This window comes from Pelecanus crispus, chromosome 1 (genome assembly GCF_030463565.1).
Source record: "Pelecanus crispus isolate bPelCri1 chromosome 1, bPelCri1.pri, whole genome shotgun sequence".
In the NCBI taxonomy this organism is placed as follows: Eukaryota; Metazoa; Chordata; class Aves; order Pelecaniformes; family Pelecanidae; genus Pelecanus; species Pelecanus crispus.
Genome location: NC_134643.1, coordinates 106,823,987 through 106,844,708, shown reverse-complemented (window position 1 = coordinate 106,844,708; position 20,722 = coordinate 106,823,987). Strand labels below are relative to the sequence as shown.

The window sequence follows — 20,722 nt, the reverse complement described above, 5'->3', positions numbered from 1 at the left end:
TCTACACATACTTCTGTTCAGTTTTGTATTGCATGCGTATGATGTTATGAAATGAAAGGCTAATTACAATTTTAAACTTTTTGAGGTAGGGTCTGATTACTGTATATGGCATTCACTTCTTTGTGAATCGCTGTGTATTGCCCTGGCATTATTTACATAATACGATCCGTTTTAAAACTGCATTTGTCAGTGAGAGTTTTGAAAAACACTAGAGAAGGAGCTGCATGGCTCAGTGAACCATCGTAAGGAAGGTGAACAGTACTGCCGAATCTTAATAGCATGATAAAATCTGTTTAAAATTCAGATGCCCAGTGTTTCTCAAGAAGGAGAGTGCTGTTGTTTGGAACTTTTTATGTGTACAGTTTTTTCCTGATATTGTTAACTCTATGTGCATTTTACCAAGGCGCTTATCAGAGCATAAATGCTCAGTGGTAAGCACAGAAGAGGCCACTATGATTAAGCATTCTTTAGCTGAAAAAAACCACCACCACCCTGAAGCATCTCAAGTGTTAGAACATCTTGCTGGTCCATCTTTATTAGTACACCACCCTGTGTTAAGCAGTTGGGTTTTTTTTGCATGATCATGTATGACAGGCTTCACTGTGTATCATTATATTAGTAACTTAAGGCAAAACAAACACCATTAACTCAAAAATAACCACCAGTACTGTAACTTTTATTTGCTAATAAATATCTTAATAAACAGGCTTACCCCATCTGTAAGACCTGATAATGCCTCTTAGGAAATCATAGAAAAATAAAATACAATAATAATCAGTAACTTGTACTTTGTACAAAAATCTTATTATGTTGCTCAGCAGGTAGCTTTGCCAAACCCCATATTCGTTCTGCAAAGAGATGGCATATGTAATGCAATTCACCTTAAAAACACCCTAATGTTGAGAGCTGAGCATTCTATTACACTATTAACTTGTAGGCATGCCAGCACATGAAAATTTACATGGAACATCATATTATCATAGGAATATAATAATAATAATAGTAGTAATAATAATAAAAAAAAGATAACGCCACTTTTCAGTAAATAATAACAACTTCACTTCTAATGTAAATTCCCCTTGGGACTGCAAATCAGTACATTAAGCTTTTTATTTCATGGCTATTCCTACAATACTGTTATCAACTGGTGCAAAGGCAGAAAGAAAAATGCAGTGGGAACATGTATGGGAGATATCTTACATGAAGAAAAGTCATTCTGAACAGCGAGGCAGTCCCAGGGGGAAACCAACGATACCAGCGGTGAAATGTTCAGTCTCTCAGAATGAGTAGATCGTGCTTGCTGTGTGCAATGCCACACAAGTTCAGACCGATGAAGATATAACTTAGCGGTACAGTGCCAAGGCTGCTTTTCTGTGAGATGAACGGTGAAGATTGAGTTACAGGTAGTTGTCATTATTCAAATACATCTTGGTAAGAGGAAAAGAAGCAATGGCAAAACAAATGTTGTCTGGGGTCTTTAAAGAAAAGGTGGGTTTCAGACTATTGGTGAGGATATGCGATCTGTGCTGGGGCCACGGTTTGTTTGTAAAACAGTTTGCGAGTATTATGATTATACCATTACTTTTGAAGCCATCTACCTTTAAAGTTTTGACATGGCTGCTTAAATATATAATCTGAAGTGTCTGTCATTGAATAGTTATTCATATATACACATACATTGATACATTTTTATGGCTATACTAGAACAGCAAACTATGAAGAGCAGTCATGTTTAGTTGTGTACAATCTAATTTCACAGAAGAGACAGAGATTAAAACCCCTTTTAATTCAGATACGTTTAAAACCAACACACAGAAACAGAAGCTATCCTGAGAAAACATACCAACCACGTTATCTTCCAAGAGAAAATCAAAGCTAATTTTTGGAAGGTAGTCAAATACTTTTCTTGCATCTTTTCTGTAAGTGAAAGTGGTTGTTGGTTTTTTTTTTTAAAACTGATGGCAAAATTAAAACAAGGTTGTTTTGCTAGAAAATAAACTATTGTCTTTCAGTAAATAGGGTTTCACATGATCTTTTAAAGATTTTTTTTTCCTTATTAAACTGTAGATGCAATCCTGAGAAGTGCAGAGTACCTGTCGTTACTGAAGTCAGTAGGAGTTGTACCGCACCAAATAAGCCCTTTTTGTTAGTTTCCAGGTTTTCAGTCACAGCATCACTGTATGTGATGTAACTTATACCATCAGAGGATTTTGACATTGGCCTCAACAGAAGCAAACACAAGGCTGTAGGTAAAGAACAACATATACTGAAGTACTGACCGAATCCAGTTCCTTCACCAGAGTTAACCAAGAAACAACTTTTCCCACTTTTAATCTGAAATAGCCCTCTCTACCTTATGTAGAAAAGTTGGAAGAAGAAATTGCTGCAAAAGAAATGGAATTAAAAATGCTACACTGCCAATTCAAAGCTAACTGTTTCTTGGGGAGAGGCAGATAGGGAATCATGGCCATAAGCTTTAAAATGCTTATGCGTTTACGTGTTAGGAATTTTAGAGTAGGATGGTTTTCTTGAGATAGGGAATTAATGAAAGATCCCAGTAAACAGAACCACTAGGAGGGCATTAGTTATTTTATTTGCTACTGTGCCTTTCATTAACTGGCAAATCTCAAAACTTACACTGCAATGCACTAGGAGTATGAAACAGCTTGTTCAAAGAGGCAAATGATCAGCTAGAACTGCTGTTGTGAAGGGGAGATCATATTGCCTAATGGTATATGTTTAGGAAAAAAGGAAGATAGGCAAATCCTATTTTTTCATAGGTTCTGTTTGTTTGATGGGGATGGTGGTTTTATCCTGAATTTAAATCCAGAAGTTTGGGGAATTTTCTAGAGCAAAAAAAAACCCCCAAACCATTTCTATTAGATACTCTATTAGATGTGTAGGACATTTAAAATACTTATTCCAAACTCAGAGATGGTAGCCCATTCCTGACAAAACAACAGTGCAGCAACCACCTTTTACGCCTTGCAGTTCAGCTCTGCCATGTTGAAGGTAACCATAATCTATTTCATCACATCCCTGAGGTAGCAGCCTTGTCTTTTATGCTCAGTGCACTCTCTTCTTTCCTGTTAAATGAGGCCATCCATTCCATGCAAATCTATAGAAACCTTTGATCCAAAACCTGTTTTAGTCTATTGACATCTTCTTGTGTATTTCAGTGACTTTGGATCATGCCCTGAAGGACCAACCTACATCTCAACCTGAAACTCTGAACAGAGAAATTAAAACGAGCAAAAAGTTGTAGTGATACATTGAATGACAAAACAGCATGTGTCCTAATAAGTGCTGGTTGTTCAACAACGAATCAGCCATGACAGTCGTGGGATGCAGGAAAGGAGAATCTCTTTGGAGAGCTGAATCCTACGTACAGTACGTATAATGTAGGGCTTCATCCCTCTGCCACTGAAGTCGGTAACAAAATCTCATATAAATTTTGGTCACAGCAAGACCATGCCTATTGGGACATGGTTTAGTGGGTATGGTGGTGTTGGATTGATGGCTGGACTGATGATCTTAGAGGTCCTTTCCAACCTTAATGATTCTATTCTAGCTTTTCTTTCTTTAAAAAATAATCCAGCCACCAAGCCAGGAAACATGAAATTAATTGTTACTCTACCTTTAATTGGTTTAGTGGTGGACTTGGTAGTGTTAGGTTAATGGTTGGACTTGATGATCTTAAAAGTCTTTTCCAACCTAAACGATCCTATGATTCTATGACACCGAAACATTTAATTCCTCATAGTTACATCACTGTCCCAGGAATTACTCCATCAAGAAGTTAATTAAAATCTTTCAGCAGGATTTAGAAATACCATGTGTTTTTAGAGCAGGACCTTCCAAAGACAAAAATGGAAATTGAATTTGGCATTTAGTAACTAAAATAATGTACACATTTGAAACATTGGTTGCACTTTGTCTTTTTCAGCTAATCCTACTGTACATAAAGGGACATAGTAAGTTATACAGCTCAGAGCATTCAGCTTAGAAAAAAAAATCCTGCTTTGCTTTTCCTTTTTGCCTCAATCATTCTCAAGTAGAGCTCAGTCTGAATGAGAGAAAACTGAAAATTCAGTGTGTAAGCCACTCTTAACTGGATAGCTCTACTCTTTGCTGTTTATTTAGGTTTCTCTCAAAAAAGCCAGTATGCAACAAGAAGAACAACTAGTATTTCAGTTACAGAATTGTGTCTACTGGAGCTTCTAACCTAAATGATGACAATCGTACTTGGTTTTTTGTCACAGGCTGGACCCTGGAAAACCAGCAAATAGACTTTTTTCCTATCACTGCTGTAGAGGAGCCTCAGAGCATTATGCGGTGATGATACTATGAAAATACTCCCTAGACTGTTTCAATGGGCATTTTTTCATTGTTCACAACCAGAAATGAATATTTGGATTTCAATGCAGATTTTCCCCAAATTTCATTTTCCAGATTCTAGATTCAAGGTTACTTTCTATACAACCAAGGCTCCAGGCATCACACAAGTCAGAATATGGAGAGCTAGATTTCTCTTTGATTTGTGAATTTTCAGTCCCAGGGTTTTGGCTTATATACTGCTCAACATACATGCTGCTGCTTAGCAGTTCTTCCCTCAATTGTCAATAGTGAGAAGTATTAGTATAATAATATGGCTTAGTCTCAAATTTGTAATCAGCTCGCTGATGTGCATATAGAGATGAATATTCCCCAAAACGTGTAGTATTTCCCAAATGAAGAAAGAAGTCAGCAATATCTCCTCACATATCAAGAACAATATATGCAGGAGGTTTTGTGACAGTATCAATGAATATACTGGACTCCTCAAGGAGACCATATATGGTACTGAAGTTAAAAAAAATGACAAAATACGTTATCTCGTGCTGCCTTACAAATATTTTATAGGGGCTTGGATTTGCAAGTCCTTTATGCCTAACTCTACTCATGTAAATACCCCATTTCTAATCAGCCTCCTTATATGAATTAAGCCACACAAACATGTAACTGTTTACAAATTCAAGAGTTTCTGAGCATGGCACAGTACATACATTATTACTAAGACACATGTGTAGTTACCTACTAGTCAAAGTGCTCAGATGCTTAGACATAGATCAAAATTTTGGACAGGAACAAAGTAGAACAGGTGTGAAAACTTCAAACGATTTTGAGACTGATCTTTTTAATATATTTTTTCCCATATCTTCAGTGTCATGACTTGGCATTTTTTATTCCAGTTTAATTACACAGGTATGAAAAATCAGATAATATGCTAAACCTTTCTGGAAGAGAGATGTACTTGGGAAATCTCTTGCAGGAAAGAAAGGTAAGAGATACTCAGGTAGGATATTTAAAGAAACATACACACAAATAGATTTCACTGAACTGGCATTATATTATTTCACATATAAAATATGGAAATATATTTTAACTCTAATCCATTTTTTAATGTAATGTTTTTTCATCAACCACTTTTGTTGGTTTTCCTTTCTAAAATTCAGCACATCTTTTTATACTATATGCTGGCATATCCTTACTTATATTCCCTTGAAAATTTCCCTCATTTTAACCTCATAAGTGCATATAAATGGCTATTTAGAAGAAAATAATTAATATACTGTTTAAATGTTTTTGGTGACTTCAGCAGAGGGACTCAAACTTTTATAGCATGGACTACATCTTACTATACACGCTGGCTCGTGGGCACCTTGCTTCCCCTTTATGATCACTGACGATTTCTACAGTAATTGGTTGTATGAAAAAGAATCAGTAGAAAGGAGTTTGGTGTGGTGGTGGTAGAAGGGTCAGCATCAGGTGACCAGGCAGCTTTCTGTAAGCCAGTTTGAAAATGTTTTTTCTGCCTGTGGAGGAAAAGAGAGGCTGTCCATTTCCAGATAACAAGCCAAGGAAGTTAGGGAAGTACTATACACATACAATGCATGCCATTAAAAATTTTAAAAGCCAATGGAGCAGATCAACCCCATTAGCATTATTGGGAGTTAGGTTATTAATTCTGTAGGTTTGAAAAATCTCAGACATTATGATATACGTTATATTTACAATTCTTTATGTACATATAGACAAATATTTTATATCCATAACATGATCAACATATCCTGGTCCATAATCTGAGGAACTATATACAACCATAGCACTCATGGATGAGCAGTGTGCACTACTAAATACAGTATATGATGGTAGAAGATACTTGTGAGCTGTAAGTGCATGGAACTGTCTTATGCAACTCTTATGGTTTTTGTTAGAGCTCTTTGCACAATAGGAACAGTTCTTCATTTTTCACCTTGTTGAAGGCTTTAGGGATTTTTTTTCCTTTTCAGTGCTGATTCATTTGTCTCTCCAGGAGATTTGAAGATCACTGTCCTACTAAGTGTTAGCGCAACCCAACACATCTCCCTCACTCTCAAAAAAAAAATAATAGTACCATTATAAAAACAAAAAAAAGGAAGAGTATCTTTGCCATTTATTCAGGAAAGATTAATTACAGTTGGTGAACAAGGGTATTCTGGAAGAAAACCGTTTAACAGAATACAATGCTCTTCAACCATGTGCAAATCCCATAAGTGAAGTATCTCTATTTTTAATACTTTTCCTCGAAGATGCAATGGAAGACAGACTTTTTATTATGACTCTAACTTTTGTTATTCTAAAAGATGTGTTGGACTGGATTAGAAGCGAGTCCTCTTTTCCACTCTCTGTGGGACATATTCCAAGATAGACTGAGCCTGTGATGGGGTAGTTACAGGTACCCTGCGTTCATAAGAGAAATTATCAGCTGCCAGAACATGTACCATAGAACCATTCCATCAGCTGAGTTAAAACAGCTAAATACATGCTTCAGTTTGCAATAGGGCCAGCTGAAATTTAGCAACTGGTCTTCAGTACAAGTTAAAGTATGCTCTATGCTGTTTTGCCTTGGTTGCAGATATGGTCCCATGGGGTCATTCGAACATGGAAATTGATGTGGTTAATACAGTCTTACTAGGCACCTCCACAGTCCCAGCTAGTAAATCTCTACTGCATCTGAATAAAGGGCATCTGTATGTTACTTATGACCCACCTTTGGATCCTGTATGAATCTGCATTGAAAAAGAAATTAATGGAGCCCAGTATTAAGCTCATCATATAAAAAATGGAAAATGGATAGTCATTCTTAAATTACAGAAAAATCAAAGTACTACAGTCTATGAGTTCCATGTCAGAATAATCCAGCTAATAGCTAATACAGTTTTGGACACAGAATGCTTTGTCCAGAGCAACTAATTTATATTAATTTCTTGTTGAGTACACTATTTGCAATTAAAGGATTGCTTTATGCTGAAAAGTCTTGGCTGATGTCTTAAAGCATAGCACGTGTCTAAGCTTTTATTGGACAGACACTGAATTTACATTCGTGGGAAACAAAAAGGGTACCTTTTGTTTAAGAAAAATTTAAATTACACAGCTTAATTCTCTTCCTTTCACCTCATGGAGTCCCATTGCTTCTCAGTAATTCCAATGTGCAAACATGTCATGAGCAAAATCTACTAAACCTTCTGCTGTTACTTGTTCAATTTTAACACCATGGACAAGATCCTCTCTTTTTTTCACAGGTTCAGCATAAGGGCTAGATACAATCAATGCATGAGATTCATCTGACCAAACACAGATGCCTGGATATGAGCCAGTCATTTTGATCTCTTTGAATGCAGAGAAACAGGTGCTGCTTTGACACAATTCATCTAACCCAGAAGTAAATAATTGCATTTGTCAGGTGACTCACATCCTACAGGGGCCCACTTCTCTTCGTTGATTAAAAGGGAACCTCGGATGACTAGCTCAAATGCAGACCTCCAAAATTAGGTGAGAAGAATTCCTCCCAATAGGTCTGAGGGCTCTGACTGACAAGTGGGGATAGCTTGAGTACAGATGACTGATACGGTTCCCATGTTAGATGACCATCCCACCTGGCTGCATGACATCCAAGTTGCTTGTCAGTCAACTTCGGAAGCACTGTGGTTGGCACATGGCAGACAGCTGGGGCAGCACACTTGTTGGCCAAGAGGCGCTAACCTGGTCCTGCTCAGCAGTCAAGGCCCTCACTTAAGCTATATTTTGGAAGCTTAAGTGATACATGAGTAGTGGTAACAGTACAGATGGATGGATTTTATGCTTGTTTTTTTCTTTTTGGCTTGCATATCATGCGCACTTTATTTGGTGAACTTTCAGTGAGTACTTTTAGTCATGAAGCACTCTGCAATGTGGGCCAGATTCTCAAAAACAGCCTAGTAGATTTGCTTAAATTTATTAAATTTGAACTCTAACCGCACACTACAATATGCAGGATAACTAAATAGAGCTAATTTTCTCCTGAAGAAAGTATCCCCTGTAACAAAGAACGTTATTCTAATTTCACATATACATTTGTGGCCTGCACAGAATTAAGCTCACATTTGAAAAATAACACCTGTTGGTTTTTTGTTTGTTTTAAACAAAAAAAATAGGAAAAAATAACCCCAAAACCAAGAGTAGGCTCGAAATTGAAGCAAGAGCAAATAAAATGTTTCCAAAATGGGGAAAATGTAAATTTGATCAAGATAACTTATAAAAGTGTTGTACTGCACCACAACAACAGTGAAAACCCAAGCTGTATAAACCCACAAAATCCTGGACTTACAATGTTTTTAATAAATGTCCTCACCCAAAGAATCCCTTGTTCTTTCCCTTCTGGTTACCCAAACTCTAGTTTATATAAAAAATACATCTGATTAATAAATGTTTTAATATGGTTATATTTTTTCTATTGAAAATATATTTTTGGTAGTGTGATAAATTTGGAAATTAATTTCCATGAAATATATCCAGGTTGTGTGCATGTAGCATGCTGGTCTGCATCCACACTACCAGGAATGAGAAAACATGCAAAGGATAATTTGAAACTGCACATACCTGGTTTGGATTAGTTATGAGTAATTTTGAAACCCCATTAACAAATAACAGACTCATACCTCCTCGGTAATGTATTTAATTGTGAGAGAGGCTTCTTCCACAGATGTCATGTTGTTGGCCACGGAAGCAATGACAGGCAAAATGGATAACAAAATGATACAGGAAAATCAACTTTTAAATTACTCTTTGATGATAGCATTTTTTAAAAGGGTTCAGGTAAGTGTGATTTTCTTTCCATAAGAGAACCTTTACCAAAAAATTATTCCTGTGTGGAATTGGGGCAGAATTTTTCAAGTGACAGTCACAGAAGAGAACAAATTCTTTTTTTCCCACTAAAGGCCTGTGATCCTGCAAAATGCACATGCTTGTACAGTCCTACTGAGTTCAGCGGGACTACTCATGCTGGCAAAATTACCTTTGCAGCTAGAATAGGACTGGAGCTGCCCTGCTTTAAACAAGTTCATCAAATTGGCATTGTAGAACACCAGTGAATCCTGATCTTTAGAAAACTTGTTCCTCAGTTAAATCTGTTTATTGTTTTGTTTTGGGGTTTTTTAATAAAAGGAAAATTTGCTTAGTGCACTACTGTTATCCCACCTAAATTAATGCAGTTATTCCAGCATAAAGTGACAACAGTGAATCAGGCCTAGCATGTCTTACTCTGTGAACTGGTTGGAAGCATAATGCTTTCTGATTTTCCTTCTTTGCCACCAGTATACAACGGCAGCCTTTTCCAAGAGTTAGGAAATACATTTTGATTTACAAGCTGTAAATTAAGCAGCAAATATTACGATTATATAAAGTAGTTAGTTCATTTTGATATACATGTATATTATACTAATTACCCAAATGCACGTTTTAACAGAAGAGTTGTAATGCTTGATTATATTGGAATGCTATGTAACTCAAAAACACCCTCCAAACTATGTATAAAACAACAAAAGCATCTGCACCCAGCTGACATGTGACATGCATGTAAATCTGTGCGTGACTCCTATAGCATGCAGACATGCGCTCGTTCCCCTGTTCCCAGTAGCGCATATCCCATGCAAGAGTTTGGAAATGTAGCCCAGCACGTCTGTTTAAGTTGTCTGAATAAAACATGAAAGCTGTAAGTCTTAGAGAGGTACAAATATTATGTTAGGCCTTTGCAGCCATTTTCTTGCATGTAAATATGGCTATTGAAGAGTTCTAAAGGTAATTGTCTTTGATGTCATTTAGATATCTGTACTAAATGAAGATCTAGCCTGTAGTAACCAGAGCTCCATTTCAGCAGAGTCTGCTTTTTAGTTCTAAAAGCAGCTAGAAGTAGACTCAAGGCAACATATTATTACACTGCTGTCCTACATCTCCTTTTCTGCCTACGTACAAGATAACTGAATACCGCAGCGTGTAACTTCCAGCATTAGTTGGTGGTTGTACCACTGCCCTCAAGTGGCGGATGATATGGCTGGCCTGCTCGCATGGGAATAAGCACATCACCCCACTGATGGCTGGCCCTCTAAGGTCTACTACCACTGGTGGAAGTTATGCTTAGTTCAAGCAGCAGAGGCCTGCATTTTTGGAACAGAAGGCTTTCTGAAGTCTATGTGGCCACAATATAGCTGACAACCATGATTTACATGTGGTTATGGAAACATTACAGTCAGTTTTCCAGTGAATATTTGCCATGTAGTAGAAGCAAATGCTGAGTATTACAAAAAAAAAAAAAAAAAAGAGGTCTAGGGTGAGAAAGAATTCCAAGGATGAACAAGTTTTCCAGCCTAGCTAAAATTTAAAACATAGAAAGTGTCGAGTGCTAAAGTAATTAAAAATCAAGGACCTTAAGATTTCAAGCAGATTTCTCTCACTATCCTCCCAATTATTCACACAATGAAAACTTGCTACATAAAATCATCAGTCATTTCTGCAAACAATACTAATGTTTTGAGGCACTGGCTTACCAGCATTTAAACTATTATAAAGTAATATAACAATAGGACCCATACATTTGGATTTAATTAAGAGATAAAATAAATATGTGTGTCAAACTTCTTGATTGCACATTTGGTATTGGAAGTTACATGGTCACAGAACATGAAAGAAGTCAAATACTTTTTGATCTACCAGCAAACTCTAAATACATCGATAAAGAAGCCACACCAGGCCAAATAGATTACTACTTTCAAGTAAGTTCATGAAAGTTTCCCAAATACTGTTATACAAAGTTACACACCCATGCTGAGTTATTCATCAATGTGTAGCGAGAGTCTTGCAGTAGGCCAGGATTTTATCGGCAGATAACTGGCGGAGGAGCTATGCAGTGTGATTAAAAATTCCAGTTTGGAAGCATTAACATAGAAGTACTTTTATAATCTGAACAGGAGACTGCAGTTCTTGAAGTTGGGAAGAGCAGAAGGGAAGAATGAGAATATTTTTCCGTTTTAGAAATGCTGAGGCACAAAACACAGTTGATTCTAGTACTTTCATACATGAAATCCTTTCTCCTGTATGTGCATCATGTGTAACCGCAAAGTCTGTAAACTGCTGACTATTCGTCTCTGGTGTCCGATGAGTACAACTCCAATTCTTCTAATGTCACTGCAAGATAAAAGGTTTCATCTTGGATGCAAGTATAGTAGTGCCTCTTGCACACAAAAGACTACAAATATATGATGAATTACTCTACTGCAGGACAGTTTACTTTCCTGACTGGGACATAAGAATGCTGCAAATGTTCAAGTTTTCTGCACCTGTCAATTCCAAGTTTATTTAAAGACAGCCATTAAGAAAAAAAAATCTTGTAGTTAGAGCACTGGTATCTGTTGTGATACTAATGGTCAAATAATTTTTCCAAATCTTGAGGAAGAACATGAGGTGGGTTCTAATAGCCCATTTTCAGTAATGTGTTAATAGCAGATGTTTCCCACTTATACTTGCAAAGGAACAGGGCTGATACACTCACTTTTGCAGTCCTGAGGCTGAAATAAGAGAGGCTGTGCTTCTGATGATTTGGGAAACAGTGGTGCATGATGGTCTAAAGATCAGAATAGCAGTGAATCTTCCAGCTCAACCCAGACTTCCCTCCCGGTTTCCCTTCATCTGATCTAGACCTGCACCCCAGAGGGGGTAGCTCACCCACAGAGCCTGACTCTTTGGCAGGAATGAAGTCAAGAGCCCTCAGCATCCAGCACAATCCACTAGTTTCATTGTTCTCTAAACATCACCAACTGGAGTATGCTGAGAAAGATCACAGAAGTGTTAAAGGCAGGAAACTTCAGATATGCTCTGTCAATTGGGCAAATCCCACGCTGGGACATAGCATAGACATTGCCTGTTTACCCTCAAAAATTGTTTGAGGATATAGCTAGTAAAGGAGTTCACGGGATAAGACATGACCTTTATGAGTTTCAGATTTGCAGTTCAAGGTACCTGGCTCTGTATCCTCCAGATGAAGAGCCACTGGATAGCAGCAACTATTATGTACTTGGGCTTAACATCCACGTGGGGGATGATACACAACACTTAAGGTCAGCAGGGACTATGCAAAAATATTGAGCATCTCAGAAGCTAAAAAGAGTCAGCTAAAAGAATAAACCTTTACCGGGGGGTGTGGTATTAGAAATGTGGGAACAATGCATAGTACTTATCAAAGAAGGTCTGATAAAACTGAGAAAGAAGCCAGCAGGCCTAGGGTAACAGAGGCTATTTGAAGAAAGAAGGACTCTAAAAAAGCTGAAGTGGTAACTAAAGAAAGTAGAAAGGATGATAACCTTAGGCAGATTACCTGTAAAAGCACAGTAAGGCAGACTAAAAAAAGAACTTGAGGAACAACCAGAAAAAGACACCTAATAATAAAACTCATAATAAATCTTTTTACAAGCTCACCGGGGTACAAGAAGCGTGCCAGAGTATCTGTAGAGTCTAATGATGATTTGGCTATAAAAGAGCACTGAAAGACTGGCCACTGGCCAAATTACTGAGTCTTAACTGACCATTACCATTATTAATAGATAGTTTCAGCATCAAATAAAAGATCAGGAATTAATGGGAAGGGAACAGAGAACAAAATAGATCATATCATTATGCTACCATATTAATCCATAGTTTGCCCAGACCCTTATATACAGGGTGCAGTGTTTTCATTTAAAAAACGATAGAGGGGAGTCAGAGATGGTTGAAGAAGGGCAGCAAGGCGTGGAACAACTTCCACATGAGGACTGACATGGGCTTGATGATTTTCACAGCAAAGTAAGAAATATTTCTGCCACTGATTTCAGTGGTCTAGATCAAAACTGATCCCCCAAGAAACATTTAAGGATGTTCTCTGCCTGACCTTTGGCAGTGTTTGGTATGGTCACAGAATGGAACTGTCAGTTCTGGGTCTCTTAATCACATCCTTCTCCTGCATTGTTTTGGTAAAAAACTTTATTTGTCTTTTATTAGCTTAGGTAGGAAAGGAAATGAAAGCACTGTTCTATACATCACGATAATTATGTCACTGAAGTATCCAAAGAAATTCAGATTGATTAGTCACTGTAGGGATAATAGATTACATACTTACTCAATACTCATTCTTGAAACCATATCCAAAGTTGTGAAACCTGCTGCCATGAAGTTATTTTTATACTGACCCATTTTTATAGAGTCCAGCCAGTCACTGACTGAAACAAACAAAGGATATTCTGGAACTTCACCAGGTGAATCTGGTGTTCTGTAAAAACAAAACGCAAAGGTTACCAAAGCAGTACAAAATATGACACTTGATTTATTCTGGTAGACATTGTTTTTATGAAAAGGAAGAAGGAATGAGAGAGGAGCCTGAGCTGAAAAGGTCAGATCTTAACTGTGGATCTCTAACCCATTGTCTAAAACTCACAAATCATGTCAGTCTGCCAAGTTGCACTACTTAATACATTTTTTTAAAGCACTGCAGCTCAGTAAGAAACTGAGGAACAGACCTCTCCAACTGCTCTTCTTCTTCTTCCCGCAGAGCATTTCTTTACAGGTTTTATGTGTTCAGGATGATAATAATTTGTAAATACAGTTGTCAAAGTGGAGGACAAACAAAATTTAACATGAGATACAATTTAAAAATATTAAAGCACTGTGAGATGGTTTTTCCATTTATCTACAAAAAAACCCCAAACAGCTTCTTATTGCTATGCCATTATGCAATGGGAATGCTTTGATTACAGTGTTTGAAACCTAAAACTAACCCTAAAAGAAGCAAAAATAATAAAATTATATAATTCCATGTAAGAGCAAAGATATAAAGAGTAGCAAATAAAAATGAAGGAGCTACTTTAATCACATTTCTGTTTCAGTTCTCTACCCTAATATTATCACAACTGAAACAGAAAGGTGGAAAAAAAAAATTCCCCTTTTGGGGCATCTATTTCCAGTCTTCTGTTGTATACCACACTGGTGAAGGCTCACAACTTCCACTGATTTTGTACATTGTGTAGAGAAACTGTAGGAACAGAATGCAGAAAAAGCAAACTGCTGTTTATAAAAGCTTTATGATAGCCTTTAGGAGAAAGATATAATTTATTTAAAATGAAAATTTAGACAGCAAAAGCTAGCAAACATTAACTGATGGAACATAACTTATGTAGAATGTAGGAAGAAACACACTCTAGTATCTTAGCATACCAAGTTTCAGCCACACATATTCAAATACATTAAACACACTGATTTCCATTCATATTATTAAAATGATAGAGAGAGAAACTGAAGGACAGGAGAATACTGTTAAGTACAAACCTCAGTTAAAGACCTACCAAGGTCCCTTCCAACCTGAATTACTCTATGATTGTACAATTCTATAGGATAACTGCTGACCTCGTAATTTGTTAACAGTAACACAATAATCATTCAGATTGACCACATCAAGCATTCCCAAATGAATGGAAAAACTTTCCCAAGCAGGTGAGCTCAATAAGAGCACGACTGCAAGAAAACAGGCATAAGCTTTTAGATCTTAAGTAATGTTTTAAAATAAGAATAGATAAAAATGCATTACTCTGATGCTAAATAAAGTGACCCAGGTACAAGTAGCAAGTCATAGATATATTTATATGCATATACACATAGAGGCCACGGGCATTAAATCCCACAAGTCCCACTAGTTTGTGGTAGGTGAAATAGCTGTAGCCCTAATTCTAGGTTTTCCTAGTAACCTCTCCATTCACCCTTTCCCACAGCAAGATACCAGCCTCAGTCTTTGCCCTGTTGCTCAGCCCTTCTCCAAACCATATAAAAAAAAAACCCTCTTATACCACTGAGGTTCTCAGCAAGATCCACCCAGGCACTGAGAACCCCTTATAAACCCAGAGGAGTCTCCATGAAAGTGCCTTTATCTTAAGGTGAATTTCAGCTAATCAAGACAGTGAGGCCACCTGGGCCTTCATTGATTTCAGCTGATATCCAGGGATAGCTTGGATCAGTAATCCTACAAAACCTGACAAATTTCTTCCACCAATACCTTGCTTCTCCTGTGGCTGCATTCATTTCTGTAATATTATTAATGGAAAAAACCTTTGGGCAACACTATCAAGAATTTGTTGTGGAATAGTAATAGCACAATGTCTTATTTGGTCACTGTTGCCATTCTTCTGCAGATAAATAAAGATTTAGCAAGCTAAGACACAACTACTTTCTGCAGGAAATTACTCCAAGGCAGTTCAGAAATTGCTTGAGCTCTGTCAGATGGAGAGACAGGCTGTTGAATAGAGAAAAAGATTACAAAGAGAAAACAAGCACATAGGCAAAGCACCAAAAAAAAGAACAAAGAGATTCACAAAGATTAAGGATAGACAGTGCACAAACAGAGCTCAGACAAAAAAAAAAAAAAAAAAAAGAAAAAAGCCTAATAAAATCTGCATGGCTTGAGAAAAAAAGTCCTTATACAACAGTGTATTACAGAATCATAGAATTGTTTAGGTTGGAAAAGACCTTTAAGATCATCCAGTCCAACCATTAACCTAACATTACCAAGTCCACACTAAACCAATCAAGGGTAGAGTAGACTAAACCATGTCCCCAAGTGCCACATCTACCCGTTTTTTGAAGACTTCCAGGGATGGGCACTCCACCACCTCTCTGGGCACCCTGTTCCAATGCCTGACCACCCTCTCTGTGAAGAAATTTTTCCTAATATCCCACCTAAATCTCCCCTGGCGCAGCTTGAGCCCATTGCCTCTTGTCCTATTGCTAACTACATGGGAGAAGAGACCAACACCCACCTCACTACAACCTCCTTTCAGGTAGTTGTAGAGAGCGATAAGGTCTCCCCTCAGCCTCCTCTTCTCCAGGCTAAACAACCCCAGTTCCCTCAGCCGCTCCTCATAAGGCCTGTGCTCCAGACCCTTCACCAGCTTCGTTGCCCTTCTCTGGACATGCTCCAGCACCCCAATGTCATTCTTGTAGTGAGGGGCCCAAAACTGGACACAGTATTCCAGGTGTGGCCTCACCAGCGCCGAGTACAGGGGGACAATCACCTCCCTGCTCCTGCTGGCCACACTATTCCTGATACGAGCCAGGATGCTGTTGGCCTTCTTGGCCACCTGGGCACACTGCTGGCTCATGTTCAGCCGGCTGTCGACCAACACCCCCAGGTCCTTTTTGGCAGCTTTCCAGCCACTCTTCCCCAAGCCTGCAGCACTGCATGGGGTTGTTGTGACCGAAGTGCAGGACCCGATACTTGGCCTTGTTAAACCTCATACAGTTGGCCTCAGCCCATCGGTCCAGCCTGTCCAGGTCCCTCTGCAGGGCCATCCTACCCTCGAGCAGATCGACACTCCCACCCAACTTGGTGTAATCTGCAAACTTACTGAGGGCGCACTCGATCCCCTCATCCAGATCGTTGATAAAGATATTAAACAAGGCGGGCCCCAAAACGGAGCCCTGGGGAACACTGCTCGTGACCAGCCGCCAACTGGACTTAACTCCATTCACCACTACTCTCTGGGCTCGGCCACCCAACCAGTTTTTTACCCAGTGAAGAGTATGCCCATCCAAGCCATGAGCTGCCAGCTTCCCAAGGAGAATGCCATGGGAGACTGTGTCAAAGGCTTTGCTAAAGTCCAGGTAAATGACGTCCACAGCCTTTCCTTCATCCACCAGGCAGGTCACCAGGTCATAAAAGGAGATTATTAACAATAAAGCAAACCTTAAAAGGGGCTCAAAGTTATTTGAACGCCCATAACTTTGTGAATTCAGAACTTTGCTGCTCTCCCCTACTGTTACTTAACGCCCTAAAACATCCAATGATAGCCACTGTGCATTATACAAGAAAAAAATACCAAAAAGAGTCTTACACAAGTACGTCCTCCACAAGGGTATGAAGGGTGCTTGGATTGCGGATCAGTTTGTCTAGGAAGCTGACAATGTCACTAAATTTTGGACGGTGGTTCCTCTCCTTTTGCCAGCAGTGAAGCATTAGTTGGTGAAGAGAAGCTGGGCAGCCCATGGGAGCTGGAAGCCTGTAGCCTTCTTCAATGGACAGTATAACCTAAAGAAATACAATGCATATGATTACTGGGCATTAGAGTTAAATGCTGAAAGGACAATGTAAAGTTGACAATTAGAAACCAGTGATAACAATTAATGGCACAGCCACCCTCACTTTATGCATTGCTGGGGCTTCACGCAGGGAATTGGGACTGGCAGGAGTGTGACCAGAGGAGATGCAAAGTATGTTGTAGGCATGTGAAACACAGTAGGCACTTTTTTAGGCTTTCTGGCCATCCTCTTCAAACAACCAAGAAAGGAGGAGGAGAAGAACAAACTAACCAGTGTCACTATCTTTTTCATTCACTTCAGGTTGATGTTGTACTGAATGGGGTCACAGGGCCACAAACTAACCTTGTGTGGCCACTGCATACATGTGTTTGGTCAGGATTTGGAAAGAAACAGATCTGATGTCATAGATAAATCACATGTATGAAAAATTACATTCGATCAGAGTAGAAGGGAGGCTTGTTTTTAGTAACACTGGTAACAAAAAACACTTTGTAAAAGGACATTAGCAGCCCTGTGTGATAGGAGGTAGCAAAAGTAGGTAAGGTCCATGAAAAGCTAGCTGGATTCATTCCATGTAAGATGTAAAAACCAAGAGGAAAGGTTACTAGGTTCTGCAATGAGTGGTGGTAGCAGTGGGGATGATGATAGAAATGACATAGTCAGGATTTCTTGTATATAAAAGAATGGAAAGATAATAAGTGGTCGATCAAAAACAAAGCTAGGTAAAAGACCAACCCTACCACACATGCATAACCCTTCCACATAAAAATCCAACCAGTGCTAAATTTTCTCTAAAGTACAAATGATTGTACACAATATTTATAATAACACAGTGTACTTATGAGAAACATACCTACTGCATTTATACCCGCTCTGCTTTAAGGAGACATTTTTCATTTTCACACAGATGTATGTATATGCTGCAGACGTATTAATGCTGCTGGAAGGGGGTACATTAAACTGTTTACAGCAAATCAGTGTTTGATAGCACTAGCTGTAGCTTCAATATATTCAATCTTATTATCCTGGAATATATCCTCGTTCTCTTTTTGAATTCTGAATTAATGTTGTTGGCTCTGTTTAGCAATGCCTAATGCTTATGCTGCAAGCATTATGCAAATAAATAAGAGTTACAAAGGTACATTAGGACCTTAGCTCCCCTTCATGGCATGGTAGAAAATGGAACAAGACTCTTGTAGCTGTACACAGCTGGGTGTCTGAGTTTTATAAAATGAGGTGACTTGGTCCTACAGTGTATAGCCCTCTTGTATCCTGGCAGAAACACCTATGCATGAAAAACAAGTGTTTGCAACACAGCAGGGAATTGGATTTGCATGGGGTAGGTTGCAGATCCATCAGCAACAGGACTGGGAAGTACAGCCTACTCCAAAGACAGCATTACTTGCCATAGGGATCTCTGAATTTTATGCATCTGTGAGTATTGACAGATCACATATGTGCAGACAGGACTGGCCACGCACATACAGAGGTGATATCTAGCAGTAAATGATATGTCAATATGATTATCCTTCCACCTGCCTTACTGGCTACTTGTTTATCTCCCTGGGATTTACTTCAATGGTCCAAAATCCGGGCTGCTGAAATGGCTGCTATAGGATAAAATACCATCAGATTGCCCAAGAAATATTTCCTCCAAAGCCTTGCCTCCTAACAATGAATATGCCCCCCAGATTGCTCCTGTTGCAGACTCAGGATGGGTGAAATTCAACCCCACGTGCATGAAATTTTGTTCACAAAACTGTCAAAACTCATGTATCTCAAGCAGTCTGTCCAAATTGGCTTCATAAAACATAGGTACTTGTTACAGTGTGAGATATAGTTTAGTTGATACTTGTCACTGAAGAGGCAATCTAGCAGCCCAGAAATGCAGATATCATAGTCTTTACATTTAACTGTACCTGCTGCAAATGAATTTCTGAAACGTATTTTGGTTTTAAGGCTAAGGGAAAGCTGCTCTGCTTTTATGAGGCATATAGCACTTGCTTGACACAACAATAGAGTGCTGATGAGGTTTTTCTGCAATAAACTATTCAGGAAAAAAACAAAAGCAACCACGATTTTCCAGATACTATATTTTCTCTGACACACTCTATTTTACCATATCTTTGGAAAAGAAGTTACAGTGCATTTTGTTTCCTTTCTTGTTCAAAAAGAACATTTCATGAAGAGAAATGACAGCTGGTACTGGGATAATTATAATTTCTCATTAATACCAGCACATTTTAAAAATAAACTACAAATCTTGCCTCATTAGTATCCCTTGTGAAGGAAGTATTATTTTTAGAGTCTAAGAAGCAAGAGTAAAAATGTGATAAGTGCCTAATATTGCAATGGGATTCAAGTCTCAAATGAAGATATGAGCTTTTTAGTTCCTTATTTATTTATTTGTTTGTTTATTTTAGCTCCCGCTTTGCTACTTGCACAGCACCTCTCTCTGAACAGAGGAATTAGATAGCCATATACCTAAAAGGGAAGAAGTATTACATTTTTCTTGGTAATATAAAATTATATATTGTATAATATGTAAAGATTATACACGTTAACATCTTTTAAATGCCTTTTTCCTTGCCAGTTTAAAGGTTGAAGAAGCACCACATTAATCGTGAAATGGTCTAAGTGTCTGTATCTACAAGAAGGATATAGCAACAGCTCTAGCAATCAACATAACTCCTTCCACATTGGCAAATCAATGTCCCATCTATTTCAACCTGAAAGAACAGGAACATTAGCTTAGTTTCTATACATACGAAGCCCTGAGTCTGCTAACAAAAAGGCTGACTACTGGTCTCTAGTTCTGGTTTTGTGACAAATACTTGATGGGTATCAAAAGGAAGAAAACATGCAAAATTTCTGCGCTGCCGTCAAACACTGAGAAAGAGGCTGTAGGTTTCTTTTCAGCAATGAGTATGTTTAAAACTCATTAGAAGGTCTTGTGGGTCAGCATTAAGGTGAGTAAAATGGTCAGGGTGTATTTTTACAAGTAACGCTTTTTGGCAGGTGAGAATATAAATTATAAGGGAAAGGGAATACTTTTTACAGTTAACATAGCTGATTATTTCCATGCTTTTTAATGCTTAGGCTGTTATGTTTATAAAGGGGACCATTCTTTTTATGTATTTTGGTACACAAATGATATTAAACACATAAATACATGTTATCATTTTTGTTTGATGTTAGACATAGCTGTAAAGGTTAAAGACAGAGTTAGTATTAAATAATAATTATGATACCAAAATAATCTGAAAAACATGTTATG

General features: G+C 38.2%; 1 protein-coding gene across 3 annotated transcripts in view; it reads right to left on the bottom strand.

The window, feature by feature from the left end:
- Positions 1-11,405: 11,405 nt before the first annotated feature.
- Positions 11,406-20,722, bottom strand: part of EPHA6 (EPH receptor A6) — a 536,584-nt gene continuing 527,267 nt past the window's right edge. For all 3 annotated transcript variants that reach the window (XM_075709685.1, XM_075709691.1, XM_075709700.1), the window contains 3 exons: positions 17,241-17,434; positions 13,484-13,633; positions 11,406-11,520 (listed from right to left, as the gene is read on the bottom strand). In XM_075709685.1, coding sequence (XP_075565800.1) covers positions 11,406-11,520; positions 13,484-13,633; positions 17,241-17,434 — 459 coding nt within the window. The remainder of the gene's footprint in view (positions 11,521-13,483; positions 13,634-17,240; positions 17,435-20,722) is intronic.